The following is a 17588-nucleotide window of genomic DNA, read 5'->3' as shown; positions in this document are numbered from 1 at the left end:
ACCTGACTGCAAACTGTCCATTTAACGTGAAAAAAAAAAATAAAGCATGACAAAGTCCCCACATATGTCAAATATTTTCAAATAGTAAGTAAATGTCAGGAAATCGCTTCCGGCTCTGGGGTATTCCATGATCAGAAAGAAAGGCAATGTAGTTGTTTGAATTATTCACCTCTCTCTAATGTAGCACAAAGCAGTTTGTATCCCTGGTGTCATCTTTGTGCAGTGGAAACAGAACTCTTTTGATGTTGCCAACTGTTGATGGGATATTGTTGATACTGTATAAATTATGTTTATTGATCTGACTGAGCCCAGGGTGCTGAACAATAGTTGCTTCATTTTATGTGGAAAGAAGAAAAATAATAAGCTTAAGAAAGTGAAATATAGCTAATGTTGGAAAAAAAAATTCTTCCTGTGGTAAGATCCCTGTGAACATATCTCAGGCAGCTCACATCACTGCCTGAGTTTCTGTCAGGAGGAGACTGTAGAGAATGCAGGAATATTCCCTTTAAAAACCTGTGCTTGAGGTGTAGAAAGGGATCTCAGGCAGCTGCTCTTTCTTGGTGTGGCTTTACATTTGAAGAATTAAAAAAATAAAAATAAAAAAATTTCTCCATGCCCTGTTCCCCCTGACAGCCCAAGCACATGGAAAGTATCCTTCATTTTGGTCCAATCCCTTTACTGAGTGAACAGGGAAAATGTATTTTCAAGTTGTTGCCAGATCAGAAGCCAGCATATGGCTGACTTCCTACCAACTTCTTAGGGTACTTACTAAAGCTCTGAACCTGGCCCATGTGGCACATACATCTAGTTCTTCTTTCGTGTTATTTAGCTGTAAATGCATATTTATACACAGTTACAGTGGAGCCTGACACCACAAGCTCAAAGGGACTATGGAATATGTATTCCTAGTAAATTGTATTAAAAGCTTCCCACAAAAATGAAGCTGGTGTTGCTCTGAAAGGAGGGTTTGTGTTAAATAACAGGAGCATATTTAACATGAAATATTATCTGGCTCACTTACCCTGTATGTAGTGTTGTGCATAGACAAGAATATTTAAAGAAAAATCTTAATTCTCTCCTCTTCTTTCTTTTTTTTTTTTTTTTTTTGTTTGCATAGATTTCTTCTTTGCCTCTTGTGCTCATGCATTAGCAACCTCCATAGCCTCGGCTGTGCCCAGCATGCTGAGCAGCTTCGCTCAGGATGCCTTCGCCTTTGTAACTGAGGAGGGCCCAAAGGGCACCGAGGTGCATGGAAATTGATCTCTTAAATATTTATAGACCCAGCCACAATGGACTTTGAGAGGAGCCAGTGGGTCGTGGCATGTCAGGCCAAGGGAATCTGCTCCTCCTAGTTTGTTTTCTCTTCCTTAGGTGGCTCACTTGGACTCCTCTGGCAGGGGCCTTCGGACAGACCACAGACTCCAGCGTGGAGATGTGCTTCTCCCCAGCTCAGTGTCAACAGCTTGGCCCTTGCAGCAGGCAACCAATGCTTAGCCTGCAGCCTTGGTGGGAAGGAGGTTTTCCCTGCTCCTGCTCTGTCCCGCTGCCCTTGTGTGGCTCTGGAGCAGCAGGCTGGGTCCCGCAGAACCGTGGGGCTGGCTCAGTACCGGGCTGTCATTGCCTGCCCCGACAAGGCTGGGCTGATGTTTTCCCCTTCCTTGATTTCTGCAAAATTAAGCAGCCCAGCTGGTTAATTTTCCTGCAGTTTTACTGCAGCAAATTGGACTTCAAAGGGAATTGAAAGCGACTCTTTGTTTTTAATGGTCCCCTTGCTTCTCGGCAGACTCCGCCAGCAGGTTTTCTGAGCCAAGAACAAAAGGAATTGCCACAGGTTACAAATAAATGAGATTCATCTCCTGCATAACAATGTCTGCGGCATGTTAACCTCTATCCGCTGACAGGAGTGGGAGTGGGAGCCTGTGCAGGCTGCCACAGCCAGGGCTCCGTTTTGGGACATGCTTTGGGAGCTCGCTGCCTCAAGCCGAGCGGGTGGCTGCTTTGCAGTTTGCCTGCCTCTCCTCTTGCATGCACACACAGCCTGCCCTGAGGCAGTCCTTGCCCAACCTGTCACTTCTCTTCCATTTTGCCTTGCCCAGAACGTGTCGCTGCTCAGCAAGATGAGTGTTGGTCAGATATGTGCACATCAAACAACACAGGATCCTGAAATCTTAACCAAAGCCTGCAGGAACTCTGGTTCCTGCTCCCCAACTCTGACATCCTCTCTCAACATAAGCTGGTCTCAGCCTTTCTATAGCTTTGAAGGGGATGTGAGGATGTCCCCAGGCAAGATGCTGCGTCTATCAGCTTGTCTGTGCCTTTATCTGAGACTCGTTCAGTGTTAGAGGGCAGGAGCAGCTATTGGTATCAGCTCCCATTAGCCACAGAAGCGTCCTGCTCAACCACAACCTGTTGAGCTGCTGCATCCCCGGGCTTCACCACGTCTCATGAAACCAGCCGGCACCCAGAAAGGGAGCACAGCTCTTTGTGTTGCTGCTTAGTGAGCATTAATCTTTGGACTCTGTTTCCAAGAGTCCAGCAGATAAGCCTGTCAAAGGCTCTGTGTTCAGGCCGTGGCCTCTCCGAATTCAAGGGCTCCAACCACAGGCCCCAAAATGGCCAATGCAGGTGGCAGAGGAGTTGCCTTCATCCATAGGTACAAGCTGGCTACATCTGGCACAAATACCACATGCCATGGCCGGGGAGAGGACACCGGGTTTGGTGCACCAAAACAATATTCCAGCATAGAGGTAGCTGTGCAGCTAAATTATGGTGTGGGTACTGAGCAAAGAGCATTCCTTGCCTTGTTTGTACGGGCTGTAATTCAGAGATCCAACACCAATCCAGCACAGCTCATTAACGCAGGGTCCAGGGAGAGGAGAGGCAGAAATAATGATGCTGTTAAATCAGGCTTCATGAATATGGAACAATGTCTTCTTTTGCATTATTATGGCTGTTACTTAAAACATACTCCCCGCCTTTGTGCTGGGGACCGCTACTCTCTCAGCGCTGTCTGGATGGAGCAAGCGATGTTGCTGACAAGGGCTTTAAAAGGCTTGTCATGGGATGAAATGGAGAATACAAAGGGAGGTGTTTTTTTGGATCAGTTCATGGAGGGGGATGTAGTGAGAAGGGTGCAGAAATAAAACAAGCCAAAGCCACGTACTAGGTTATTCAAAATGAAGGTTGTCTAGACGTTTTGAATCATTCCCAGTTTTTCAGTTGTGCATGAAAGAGCATCCCCGGGACTTGGTCTATAGTCCACAGGTCTATAGAAGATTGTATTTGACACCCGTGGAGTGGGTGTGGAGTTGCTCTTCATGGTCTGGTTCTGGTCCTCTGTGCAAGGCTCTTAGGCTGAAGGCTTTGATGAAGAAATCCTGGGAAGTATGAAGCTGTGCACAGGTGAGTGGGTGAGTCCTTTTCAAGCTCAGCAGTGTCTCTTGGACCTCTTCCAGCCCCACCTGCTCTGAAACTGTCGGTCAATGAGACGTTGGTGGTCAACCCCGGTGACAACATCACTATGCAGTGCTCTCTGACAGGCGGTGACCCACAGCCAGAGGTGATTTGGTCTCACTCTCCTGGCCCGATGCCTCCCAACAGCCTTGTGCAAGGGGGCAACCTCACCATCTGGAGGATCCGTGTGGAGGACTCAGGCTACTACAACTGCACAGCCATCAACAACGTGGGGAACCCAGCCAAGAAGACAGTGAACCTGCTGGTGCGGTGTAAGTTGCTCTTTTTCTCGTAGCGTGGGTTTTCTGGGTGAAGGGGCCAGCCTTGCATTTTTCCTGACTGTTCTTGTACAGCTGAGGGTAAGTGCAATGCTTAGCAGAGATTCGTATTCTGGAGAAGCTGTCATGCAATCTTCTCTGCTCCCAGGTCGGCAGCTGTGCTAGTGCTGTTGCAGCCTCGTCCCAGGCTATACTACTGTTCTGGGCTAGAAGCGATCCCAGCCCACCAGGTGGGAGCCCTGGGGATCTCTTGCACGAGCATAGCTGGGGAAGGTCTCAGGACACATTTTGCACAGAGATGTTGCCCTCCAGAGCAACAAAGGGCTGTTATCTTGTGCCATGTGAGACACTTTGCTGTCCCTAAATAGTTTTGCACCTGTGTTCGTCCCAGCCATGAAGAATGCCACGTTCCAAATCACCCCTGATGTGATCAAAGAGAGTGAGACCATCCAGTTAGGGCAGGACTTGAAACTCTCATGCCACGTGGATGCTGTCCCCCAGGAGAAGGTTGTCTACTCCTGGTACAAGAATGGGAAGCCAGCCAGGTTCTCAGACCGGTTGCTCATCACCAGGAATGACCCCGAGCTCCCACCCGTGACCTGCAGCTTGGAGATAATCGACCTGAGGTTCAGTGACTACGGCACCTACCTGTGTGTGGCCACCTTCCAGGGAGCACCCATTCCTGACCTCAGCGTGGAGGTGAACATCTCCTCAGAGACAGGTGAGCCCCTCTGTGGCAGCTGGGGACCTTAGGGGAGCTGTTGGCATCACCAGCTTTCCCCAGACCACATCCCACAGGTTTAGAGTGTGACTGCTCAAAGAAGCCACCAAATTCTGAAGGAAGAAAGCAGAGGTGTTATTTCAGTAAATTTCAAAGGTCCTTTTGCTTAGAAGGGAATAAAAGAGAAATAAAGCTCTTTGCTTTCTTTGGCATTGCTTATGAGGAATATCCCTTTCTTTCAGAGCTGTGGCCGGAAGACTGGTACCATCAGTCGTAGCAAATTCTGTGAAGAACTTTAATGTTCACTGGATTGCAATTTCAGTCTGTCTTGGGCACTCTCTGCAGAAGTCCATATGTTATAAATGTCTCCTCCCTGTAAATCAAGGGTCAAAACTTGGTGAGGACAGCACTAAGCTATAGGTGTGTTTGTGAGTCACTGTGGGGACTAAAATTCAAGGTCTTAGGGCTGTCTTTTGGCACCTGGAGAAGTTGGAGGGTCCAGCTCTGCCCTCTAATACATCCATGCCACCGTGAGGGCATGGCACAAAGCAGCATCGGGCTAGTTATCTGGTAAGGGCTCCTGGGGGCAATGAGCTGCCCATGGAGTTTGTCCTGAATCTTCATGGGAAGTTTGTCCTCAGTCCTTGGTTGTGCTGAACCTATTAGTCAGGCTGGTCCCAGTGTTGTTTCTGGACCTTGCTTGCTTCAGCACCCCAGCAGAAAGTGCTGTTGTACTGCTTTGAGGACTCAGGATCCCTCTGTCTCTCAGCAGAAATGCTGGGACCGGTCTGTTCCCAAAGGGACTGCACCCACATTCAGCAGGAGCCTGAAGACTGAGCCACGGACCTGATAAATGTCAGTGGTGGTGCTTCCTCTGCTAGCAACCCCTCAGCCCTGGTGCAAAGCTGGGTCTCCCAACCTCGTGTGGCTGCCGCCGCTGGGAGCAACCCTTTTTGCCCAAGATCACTAGATGGCAGAGTGCAGTTGTGTTTAAGACTACAAGGCTAAGAGGCAGCAAAGGGCCGGGAGCCCCTGGATGATCCCACCAAAGAGCTGGGCAGTGTCTGTTGGTGCAGGTATTGGCCCAGGAGCCAGCTGGCCACTGGCACTGGCAGCTGCTCTGAGCTCTGGCCCTCCTGGTGGAGGTGAGACCCACGTGCTCACATGGGTGCTGCTGCTGGAGAGGGGCATTTTAAAGCCTCCCTTCAGCAATCTGGTCCAGCAAAGCTACTTTGTGACCGAGGGAGTAAATACCATCATCCCTGCTGGAGCAGCCCTCCATGCAGAATGGGCAGCAGTTGAGGCTGCCCAGATCACGGCATCCCCCCCAGCAGTCACTGAGCCACTTCCAGCACATGGTTCCTAAATAAAAACCCAGTGGATTTTCCCCAGAGCACAGGATAAGTGCAGGAGGGCAGCAGTGGCAGCTTCATGTTTCCCCGTCAAACAAAGCCTGTGCTCACAAAGGTGGCAGCTTCTGCTGAGTGCTTCCGAGGAGACAGGTTTAATTAAAAAAAAAAATAAAATAAAATTCCAAATACAATTTACAGCTTTTCCCCATGGAGAAAATTGCCTCTCGCCAGGTGAACAGCTGCTGGCGGTGTCAGCACCGAGAGCGCTGTCGTCCGTGGCGCTGTTCAGGACAGGGAGTGATGAGGTTCCTCAGCCCATGGGAGACTTGCAAATTGAAAATGTGGCCTCCCTGTTGCATAGGGAGGTCACTGCTGCGGGAGACGGGGCTGGAGCCATCCTAAATCTCCTCTAAAGCTGCTGTGGGCTGTAATGTGTGCAATTACTGTAGCACAATCTCCTTTGCTGGAGCTGAATTGAGCTAATACAGCTTGTTATGGACTCTGTAGTCTTTAACTTTTCTTTAAACGGAAATGAAGTACGTAGCCCTTGTGGTTATGGAAGTGTCAATCCAAGTGTTGCCACTGTCAGCTTGAAGGGCTGAAAGAGGAGCTTTCAGAAAACAATTGCTTCCATATTTGCCTTAGCTGAACTGTTAATTCTGAAGCCTAATACAAATAAAATGTCAACATAATATGTTTTTTGGCATGAGCTTCCCCTTCCTGGGAAGGGGAACTTGGTGGACTTGGGGACATGAACAACAAACTTCTTCCCACTGTAACCTCTGCTCCTTTTAGCTGCAGTCCTTGGGTTGTTTTTCTTGTTTGTTTGTTTTGGTGGGTTTCTTTTAACTTTGTTTATCGGCAAAGTTTTGTTTCCCAACTGATAGCTGAGTATTTCTTGAGTGTTGCTGTGCCATCAGCTCTAGCCCCCACTAGGCAGCAGTTCTGGCTCAGTGAGCTGTTCTGAGTCTGGCCTGGAAGGATGCACAGAAGTGATCTTTACTGGAACCCCTCTCTCATGTGAGCCAGAGATAACCAACACAATATGTATCTCAATGTAAAATATACAGGATTATGGGTGTCTGGCAAGGCAGGAGGTTTGAAAAACACTAATCCTATAAATCTTGGCTTTGGTCTCACCTGTGTAAGAGGACTAGGTGCCTTGGCAGATACAACTTTTATTTCTGGGTCAAAAGTTTGCAATTCCATTTGGGAAATTAACTGACCAGAAGTGGAGACATGGATCAAAGAGGCTTTGGGTTTTGGGTTCATCAGTGCTAGCCCTGCTGCTGGAGAGCATTTTTCATCCAGAGAAGTGGGAGCTGGGGGGATATCCAAGTAAAGCTGGCACTTTCCATTCCCATAGGAGAAGCTCGGGATCTTCCTTGGTGCCCTGCAGCTTCAGGTGCTGTAGGATGATTTACATGGGCACTGTGTTCCTATAGGGGTTGCACTGGTGTGACTAGTGTCAAGTTAGGTAGTTCTCAGGGTTGTTGGTGTGATGCAGACACACGCATCCCAAGAATATTCCTCACGTGCTGGAAACTAAGCGTAAAACCAGTCCCTTCTTATCTCCCTTTTAGTGCCACCAACCATCAGTGTCCCCAAGGGCCAGTCCACCATCACCGTCCGGGAGGGCTCCAGGGCTGAGCTGCAGTGCGAGGTGCGAGGGAAGCCCAGGCCACCCATCATCTGGTCCCGGGTAGATAAGGAAACCCCCATGCCTTCAGGGACAATGACGGCGGAGACATATGATGGGAAGCTGCGCCTGGAGAGTGTGAGCCGAGACATGAGCGGGACCTATAAATGTCAGACAGCCAGGTACAATGGCTTTAACATCAGACCCCGGGAAGCCCTGGTGCAGCTCAACGTGCAGTGTGAGTATAACCATACAGTCCTGAGGCGCCGGTCTGAATGCCTGTGTGCGCGTAAGCATGCGGGCTAAGCATCTCTGACACACTGTGCAGCTTTCAGGCAGGGCTGACCTTTCTTACTGGGCTGAGCTGACACGTCTCTTTTGTCTGGGGACCTTTGAGCAGTTTGTATTTAATTGGCCTGGCTGCAGAAGGCAAGGGCAGGATACCGTACGGGCGGTGTGATGCAAGTGGAAGGGAGGGGTGTTGTGTGTGTTCGTACACGATGCTTCCCATTTCCCTATCAGCGGATGACTGCAGAACAGCAGCTTTGCAGGGTGTGCATTTACGTGCGTAACATACGTGCAAAATATCTTCAGGGCATATTAATAAGGCTGTGAAGTCAAGCGCTCAAAAGACAGCAAATGAATGTCAATGACACCACTTCTACCCCATAATGCTTTCTGCAACTAAGTTCCCGCAGCTGTCACTTCTGGACATGCCTGAAATATTTTGCCAAAAAAGCAGTGGTAGGCAGACCTTACTATGGACTGCATAATCCCCGTTTCTGTGCAGCAAAGCTGTAAGCAACAGAAAACTGATTCCTAGCATGTGGTGTATTGAGTGATTTCGGTGCTGGGTGACATTTGCAGCTCCGCTTGGCAGTGATATCTGTGCGTAAAGGTGAGTGTGGAGGGAGGGATGCTGCTGGTGTCCGCATGGGGTGACTGCATCCTTTCCCTGTAGCAGCTCCTACCTCCAGGTAAAGGAGTGCTCCTGTGGTGTTGAGGTCTGTTTTGACATGCTGGGGACAGGCAGAAGCAGAGGGTCTGTGCTGTCTCCTTCAAGATTTTGAATCAGGGTGAAGGCAGCAGGGTGAAATGCCTCAATCTGGAAGGAGCAGTGACTGCAGGAACAGCCCTCCCTTGAACACCTCATCCTGTTGGGATAGCGGGATGGCTGAAATCCTCTAAGCAACATGGATCTGGCAGGTGTGGGATGGTAGGGAGCAGGTTAATTTGCACCCAGGCATGCTGTCTCTGGGCTGTGACTGAAGAGCATCCACGCACAGCACAGCACAGCAGCACTCATTAGACACGCTGCCACACTCCTCCCTGGCTTGATCCCTGGGGAGAGGAGAAGCAAGACTGAAGCAGATAACCTGTCTGCAGCCAAGCAGGCACACTGCTGGCTGATTCAAGCTGGTGGGAGCACAGCAGTAACAAAAGATGTGCCAGATCCTGCAAGCACTTTGCATATTCAAAGAACCTCCTTTTAAAATGATCAGTCTGTTCATTTGGGAGCATGTCAGCAATTGAATCACAGCACAGGGACACAGAAATGTGTGCAGATTTCTGTGGAGGTAAGTGTGGATGGAGAAGCTTCCCCTGAGCAGGGTAGACATGGGTGTCTTGGTTTAAGCTGTTTTGGGAGGCAGGCTGGGAGAGGCACACACCAGGAAGGGTGACTCTTTCACCCCAAGAACTGATGGGAGATGCAACAAAATCTCACTCTGGAGCAAAGAACCATAAGAGCTTCTGGTGTCCTCGGTTCAGAGGTGGTGTTTGAAGGCAGTGTGGTCCCCACTGCCTGTCATTGCCCTTGCAGAGGAAGGGGCAATGCCCAGCCTGGGCTGAATCCAGTCTTGCTAGGTAGTCTGGAAGGGAATCACAGCCCTGAATCTTGGGCTGGAGGGGGTGGACATGACTCCGCAAGCAATACACTGTAGGTAGAAACCAGAAGCTGTTTTGGGGCAGAGCCCCAAATGTGACCCACAAGAAGGTAAAGATGCAATGAACTTCTTTGTAAAGAGCATCTCAACATATTCCTCCTATTGCTCTTCCCAAGGCCAACCAACGCTTTGTTGTGATCTAACTCAGGTAAGAGTGGCATCCTCCGTGGAGCAAGAAAGTAGGGCACGAATTGCCCCCATCCCCTTTATAACCCTTTCCCCTCCCCTAAAAAAAAAGCCAACAACAAAGTGCATAGTCTCTGCTTGTGCCTCTCCTCCTTGTTCAGGCAGCTGGAAGGCGCTGAGTGCGGTGGCGGGGGCCGCGGTGGTTAATTGAAACGCTGCTCTGCAGCGTGGGGAGCTCATTAGTCTGCTCGCTTGCTCTGGAATTCTCATCTTGTCGGAAATGGGGATCGTGTGGCTTCTGCAGCCTCCGTGATGAGCGCTTCCCACCGGAGAGCCCGTGTGGGTGACGTGCATCCATGCGGCCGCGTGCGTGTGTGTGTGTGCATGCGGACGTGCCTCTGTGTGTGCCTGCGTGAGCTCCCTTTGAACCGGCTCGCTCAAGGGAAGAGCGAATTCTGGGTGATAATGTGGCTGTTTCTCTGATTTGCTCCAAAGCTAAAGTTGCAAAATCAATACAGCAGATCTGATTAGATGTCAGAACCTGTTTCTGTGTTTCTTTTTTCTTTTCTTTTTCTCCCCTCGCCCTCATGCATATAGTTCTGTGCTGTAACAAACTAGCCCACAAAGAGGCTTTGCCAACTGCACTGCAGTATTGGAAAGAGAGAAAACAAGAAGACAAAAAGAACAAGTCAGCTGTTGTCCACCCCCAAAAAAAAAAAAAGTGTTTTTATTATTTTTATTTTTTTTTCAAGCAGAAAAACTAGTTCTTCTTTTATCTTATAGGCAGTAATTTTCTATCATCAGCTTTCTGACAGGCTGGATGGTCTGTTCCCTCGACTTCTTGGTCTGAACTGTAGGGGTTTGGAAGATTAATAAGTTCGTGAAAGTCCTTGCAGTCTCATAGCTCTGTGGTTAAGATAAAGAAATGTTATATACTGGTTAGAGCGAGACATTGGGCTTGTCAGAACTCCTGGGAACCTAGCTGCCACACAGAGCGACAATTTCTTGTCTTTTCCTATATCTTTAAAGCAGGAATAAAACTGATCTGTCTCTTTGAGGATTTGTGAGGCATAATAAACACAGCACTTTGAAATCTTGGAATAAAAATAGCCATGGAAGGGCAGAGTACTGTTGTTAATAATATCGATGCTATTGCTAATGCTGTTGTCAAGCCTTTTTCCAGGATTAGGTACTCACTCAAGAAAAAGTCCCAGCAGCAAAGTGAATCTTCTGCAGAGGTGGGTTTAAAATCAGGACTGGGTCACCCTGTGTAGATGAGATCAGCATAAGGCAGTAAAACACATACTGGGCTTGAAAATGTACGGCGTTCTGTGCGTTTTGGTTTACAAAGTGTCATTTGAGCCAATATGTATGAAAAGAGGAAAGAAAAAAAGTGTGTGCGTGTGGATCAGTGAAAAGGATGCTACCTAGATGCAAATTTAGCAAGTATATAATAGCAAACTGAAGAAAAATATATATATATACCTGTATCCTGAAAGCCTGTCTAAAATAGCATTTCCATGAATTACAAAGAGGAGGAGTAACTCTAAACTCTAGCCTTTACAATAACTGGCCTTTGAGATGACTATCTTATCATGGTGATGTTATATTTACTTTCTTGGAGCCTCATATAACATTGTGGTATAAAATTTGATCCCCATACGTTACCATGTTACATGATATTGTGTCAGTCCTGAAGGTTTTTCAGTCCTGACCATGTCATAAAACTGCTAGACAGCTCTGTCAAAGTCCACCTCAACCCTGCCCTCCCCATCACACCTAATCCTTGATACATCACCTCCAGTACTTTCCCTCTGATCTGTTTATCCTCACAGCACTTGCTACTCGTCTCAGGCCCTTGCTTGAGGGGAGACTATCAAACACCTGAATAGGTTCTCTCTCTTTGGCTAAACACCAAAAACTGATAGCAGAGCACCCTTCTCCTCTATTGAGAGATGTAATTAGTTCACCAAATTCTGTTTACTGGATAAGCAGACTTTTGCTGGTGCCATTCTTGTCTTTGGCAGAAGTCTTGGTATCTCTAAGTGCTCAGAGAAAGAAGTAAAGAGAAAGAAGGGAATATTTATGTGGAGTTGACCTTGTTTTGGATAGTCCAGTCTGAAAGCTGATGCTGTTTTTCATCTTTGGGTCACACTACAGGTGACATCTTGGCAGGAAGAAAGACTAGAAAATTAACAACATGGCCTGAGAACTTGGCCCCTTCTGGATTCAAAATAATAGCCCACAATCACCTGGGATTGATCTCCAAAGAATTAGGTTTACTGCCCTTAGGTTGAGTTTTGTCACACACAGCAGCAGGTGGATTATTGTGTTTAACTTCAAAGCATAATGAATGTTAGGTGCAATCAGGAAAGTAGACCAACATTTTCCTTTGGAAGGGCAGCTATCACAGTTAACAGGACTTCAGGAGACGTGAATATTCCTAGACACAGGAACGACCACAGAGCCAGTGACGAGAAAGTCTGGCTTTGCCCCTACCTGAAAGGCAGCCAGAATATGTCCTGTTGAGGCATCTGTTGCCCTTGTCACTTAAAGAAATGTTCGGGTATACAAGGATTTGTTTTCCCATCTGGGCTCACATGCTGGCAAATGTTATTCTTGGTCACCCTGTTGACTTATTCCTCTTTAAAACCCTCCTGAACCCATTGGCAGTGCTCAGACGGGCAATAGTCAGCATCGATTTCCCGTTATCTATGTAGCAAACAGAAGAGCAGGGAGGAGAGGAGGGAGTGATACTGTAAATAAGTAAGAAGCATCGCTGGATCCAAGCAACTGGAAACAGAAACACATTAAACTGTTTCGATCAACTGTTGAAGCCATCGCTCAGTGTCAGTACTCTTTGCAGGTGTCCCACCCCCTCTGAAACAGAAGCATGGATATTAACTGCTCTGTTAAAAATGCTCTTGAGACATGCTTCTGGCTTGGACATGGTTCTTCAGAGTGGTTAGGATGGGACATTTGGCTCCTGAGAGCTCCCTGAAGCTCTCCCTGCTCATGTGAAGGGAGTCTAAGAGAAAGGAGATGTCCCTGGCCAGAGCTGACCCATATCTGTGATGGAGCTGGCTTATCCATCTTGCTGCTTGGCCACGTGAGCTGGAGTGTGGAGCCATCTGCTAAGAATTTTAGCCTTGGCTGGATTCATTTGTGAGTACATTTATTAATAGTAGTTGTATTTTATTTTTTTATTATTATTATTTTCATCAGTGAAGTCTATTCTGACACCCTCCTCCAAGCTGGCAAGCGCAGTTGGGAAGCTTACTTAGGGGCAGGAGGTGATTTTTCTACCCTTAGAGTGGCTGGGTCTTTCCTGCCTTTCCACTCACGTTCCAATATCATTGCACTATATCCTGCAGGTCTTGCTCCCAAAAAAGGGTAAAAGGGTAACCCTAGGCCCTCATGCCAAACAGAGCTCTGGAGTGCTCTGGATCATATTAAGCCATCAAAGGTTTAAGAATTACCTGAGGTTCTGGGAAAGAGATTTCTGCATTCAAAGTCACGGGCAAACTGTGCTTTCTGCAAATTCAGTGTTTGCAAATCTGGAGACCTTCATTAAGGAGAAGAAAATCATTTGCAGTCATGGACGTGACCTCAACCCAGCAGCCTGAACAAACAAAGCCTGACCCCGTCGTCTGGTCCCACTCTGATGGAAATCCTCCCTGTTTCCCACCTAATTTGTTATACAGAGTTTTGTGTATCTAAGCTGAGAGTATACATTATTTCTGTGTTTCTATCAACACATATAAACCCCCTTGTTAAGAGCAGAGAGTTTTGTTCCTGATTGTCAACACATTTTCAGCTAGCAGCACTGTGTCTGGGATTACGTTGCTCCGAGTTTGTGTTTGTGCATACAGCCCTGTCCTCAGCGCTACAGCATGAGGATTGCTCACTCTGCTGCCCAGTGCCTGGGCTGCTAACAAGTAATTAGGGTTGTCAGTCTAAGGATGGGCTGAAGGAGGAATCCATTTTACTCCGTCATGGCTATAAATCCAAATGGCCATGGTTCAGAGCACAGTAACAACCACAGAGGCTTAGCTGGCCTCAGATTTGTTTTAACAATTACCATCTATTGGGCCTGGGGCCTGGCAGACAGAGACTGTGACAGCGCTTACATCGGTTTCAAATTGAATCTTGAGATGGGGTTGTACCAAATGTGGCCTAAGAGGGAATGGCTCCTGCTTGTCTAGGACCTGTTGGCCCTACCCTCCTGCCAGCCTCATGGTTGTGAGGGGCAGCTAGTCTGACATGCCAAGGGATGCTCAGCCAAAACCTTGTTTGTGACTGCCTTTGCAGTCTTTATCTTCACGGATCAAAGCCCCAGGACTCCCGGTGTTGCTTTTTTTTGTAGCATTTGGTGTGTGAATCTTTGGAGGAAAAAAAAATATTTCCCAGGGTAAAGCAGTTGTATGAATTTTGGCTTGCCTGACTTTTTTTCCTTCAGCACACAGCAGTTAGGACTTGTTCTGCAGGACCCTAGTTTCTTTGCTGCTTGCTGCCTGATGGGAAAGGTTCCCATGTGCTGCCACTAACCGAGGTTTTCTTGGGAAGTCTCCCTTGCATCCTGAGAGCTTTTCAGATTTACCTCTGCAAAGCACCATGAGGCCTCCTTACTGTGTCCTGGGGAAATGTCCATGAGGGAAGAGACGGTGACACCCAGATGTGTACCTCAGGAAGGTGGGGAGCCCTCCTAAAAGGGGAGAGCTGGGTCTGCTACCTGGATTGCAGCCTGCCTGTGCTGCCGTTCAGCCTTTCTGTGGCTCATTACTCATCTCTAAACACCTCCGTGGCTGTAACGAGAGGATGAGTAAAAGCTTGTGTGAGAGCTCCTCACCTAGAGAGATGAATTCGTTTGCTTTGAAGACAACCAGTTTAAATCAGCTAATCCATTTCTCAGTCACTGTTGGGAGAAACAAATACGCTTTCCATAAACTGCCATTATTCTATTTTTGCTAGACTCTCTAGGGAGAGCAACTTAATTTTATCAAGTGAGAGAGATGTCCAAGCTATACCATTTTGGCAGGAAAGGAGAGACAAGAGCTGCACAGACATAGTGGGTGGCAGACAGTGTTGGTCAACTCTTTTTGGACAATTGCTTCCCTACTGTGACCCTCTCAGGGCTGACCACCACATCTAGCGCTGCTCAAGATCAGATACTGGTTTAAAGATTTTCCTGAAAGAGAAAAGTCTTGAGTCTGGGGACCTAGGCTAGGGATATGGGAGCTAAGAGGATGGGAAGGCTTGTGTACATGTTCTGGCAAGACAGAGAGCTGCTGCTAGCACCTGAGCAAAATAGATTTGGGGAGGCATGTGCTATACTGCAAGCTGCGCAGTACCACTGGCAACAGGAGACACAGGGCAAGGAAAGTGGTAGATGAAGGGAGTCAGAAAACTGCTGTCAGATCTCATTTTAAGGCTGGGATCACAAGGGGGAAAACAAGGGAATAGCCTGTCCCTATCAAGTCCTGCCTCTTGGTGACCAGGAAGCGAGCACGTTGAGTGCCCAGAGAGAGATGCCATGGACCCAGACTCGCTAGGGGAACCAGGAAGACACTGAGCAGGCAAAAAAAAGCAAGTCATTTTCTCATAACTCTTAGACTCTGCAGAAGAGCCTGAGGCACGGAGAGGTGAAAATAGCTGTCCACACTTGCAAGGGAGCACATATGACATCAGACCTGACACAGGACCTAGGCCTGGGGAGCTGATGCCTGCTGTCCCCAGCCTCTTTGCCAGAGAGAAACTACGTGGTGTCGTGTCAGAGTGGCTTTGCTTTTTTTCCCCATGATTTTTGGGCCACAAACTCCTTCAGGCTGCATCTGTGAGGGTGCAGGAACAGGTTTCCGTGCTATCCCTTACCTCCTCCCTGTGCCCTGGCACCGGAGCAGAGCTAGTTCCTCCTGACCCACTGGAGGACTGCAGTGGGCATGTAGAGGTAAGGCAGAGAACAGCAAAGCCACCTTGGAAGAGGGGTCTTGTGTGGGGAAGTCCCTCTGAAGCACTCCCAGTGTGAATAGAAAACCTAAGGGGAAAATGAGCATCCCAGGGAGGGGTCTGAATTGTAATTAGCTGTGGACATCCTTACCCCAAACTCCAAAACAGCACCGATTACAGTCACTCCTGCAGGGAAACTGTCTGCATATGAATTACATTTCAGAAGTGTTCAGGCTTCTTTGCAGCTTAACAAGTCTTCCTGCCACCAGTTCTGTCTGGGACACGGTACTGGGGGACTGAGGATTCAGTTTTTAGGAAAGGTGTAAGTCTTTTTGGAGGTTTCTGTGGGGAAGAAAATGCTCAGTTACAAGCTTATGCTTTTCCACTTGGGGCTGTCTCTGAGAAATAGACTAATTTTTCTTTGAAGCCAGGAAACTGTTTTCTCAGCACACAGAGATCACATTTCCAACATGCACCTCTCACCCTATTTCACTTCATATAGTTTCTGATTTCTCTCTCTGTGTGTCTCTATTGCAAACACAAATAAGCATGTGTGCACACGCTCGTACCCTACCTCAGTTTTTGCTTCTGATTTGGATTTAATTGGTCTCCAGGACTCAGATAAAACAGTCATGAACCCAGTGATAACCCTTGCAAAGCCCTCATTGGTCCCCGGGATTGACAGATATGCTTAAATTTCCTAGTTGCATGCACACCTGTTGCATTTTGCATGATTTCGGAGTCCTTGTTTCTGGGGTTATGTGCAATCGCGGGAAACCATGGAAATTTTTCATTACTGTTGACTGGGAGGAAGCTGACTTCCGAGTGTTTGCTGCTTGCCAAAGCTGCAGGGGGATGAATGGGAAGTAGAAGAGACTGAAAATTTCTCCATTTCTGTGGGGAAGAGGCACCCGGGGTAGATCCCTGCTGGTGAGGAAAGAAAGGCAATTTAAGGCCATTCCAGCTGACCCTTTGTAGGCTCTTGAACTGTTGTGACCTGTGCTTATGTCTGATGAAATGAGGGCTGTAAATCTCATCCATTCCAAATATGCTGCAACTCTGGGTCCAAGTCAGCCACATGTTTGATGGGAGGGATTGGTTGGAGTGCCAAAACTAATGGGTTCCTGACAGTGGCTGAGACTGAGGTCAAGAGAATAATAAATAAGAGTGGCATTTGCACAGAACAGGAGTTTTCCCTACCAAGCGCTGATTGCAAAGAGATATTTTACTGTCGTAATCATAAGCTAGAATGCAGTAGCTAATAAGAGCTTAATGTGATATAGATGGGTTTAATAGTGCTAGCTTTGCTGGCATTTTCTTAGCAGTTCACAGCATGTGCGTAACACAGGCCCTTCAGCCAATATGTTGGTATGCTGTAAAACAGGGAGCTGGGGCTTGAAGAAAAGGGAGCAGTGCTCTGTGTAAGGTGGTTTGCAGGAAAGAGCATAATGGGTCCGAAGGGAAGGGAAGATGGTGGCAGCGGGTGAGAGAAAAACAGAGCAGCATTCAGAACAGATCTTTGTGGTTTGGGTTTTTTTCTCCTGCCCTTGAACTGCTTGTAAAGAGGCCTTGCAGAAGTCCAGATTTATGCATGGGAATGGGCAAGTTTTCATTCTGATTGACTTTCTAGGGACTAGTTCATACGTATAAATGAAAAGATGGAAATGAGCTCACCTTCTGGTTTTAAAGCGAGGAGGAAAGGTGTTGTTTGGGGGGATTTTTTTCTTTCCCTTTCTTTTTTTTTAAATTGCTTATGTGCTCCAATCTGCCCTTCCAAAATGCTGGAACTCCAGCTTTCTGATGTCGCTGAGAAAGCAAAAGCTCTTTGATCTCTTTATAACCTTTTTGTGCTGTTTGTCTATGTAGGAGAGTTATTGAAATGCCAAGTGTTGTCACTCTTAGTCGTGGAGCTGAGCAACATGGTTAATTTACCTTTGTGGATCTAAACTTGCACTATTTGTACATTTTTTGTGCAGCAGCTACTCATAGACTGAAGTGACAAAGAATTCACTGCGTCCCTCAGTAAGTTGTTTCCCTCAGTAAATTGTTCCAATGGATTTATACTCCCATGCTTCAGTGGTCATTATTTAATCTAAGCCTGTCTTATTTCAGTTTCCAAATACAAGC

At 47.5% G+C, this 17588-nt stretch overlaps 1 protein-coding gene across 4 annotated transcripts in view; it reads left to right on the top strand.

Moving 5' to 3' along the window:
* Positions 1-17588, top strand: part of MDGA1 (MAM domain containing glycosylphosphatidylinositol anchor 1) — a 136732-nt gene that overhangs the window by 57929 nt on the left and 61215 nt on the right. For 3 of the 4 annotated variants that reach the window (XM_040552847.1, XM_040552846.1, XM_040552849.1), the window contains exons 6-8: positions 3456-3725; positions 4123-4452; positions 7388-7681. In XM_040552847.1, coding sequence (XP_040408781.1) covers positions 3456-3725; positions 4123-4452; positions 7388-7681 — 894 coding nt within the window. The remainder of the gene's footprint in view (positions 1-3455; positions 3726-4122; positions 4453-7387; positions 7682-17588) is intronic. The other variant, XM_040552848.1, reaches the window with a different exon arrangement.

Source organism: Cygnus olor, chromosome 3 (genome assembly GCF_009769625.2).
Source record: "Cygnus olor isolate bCygOlo1 chromosome 3, bCygOlo1.pri.v2, whole genome shotgun sequence".
In the NCBI taxonomy this organism is placed as follows: Eukaryota; Metazoa; Chordata; class Aves; order Anseriformes; family Anatidae; genus Cygnus; species Cygnus olor.
Note: the sequence above shows the minus strand (reverse complement) of the source record. Positions and strands in the feature narration are given on the sequence as shown.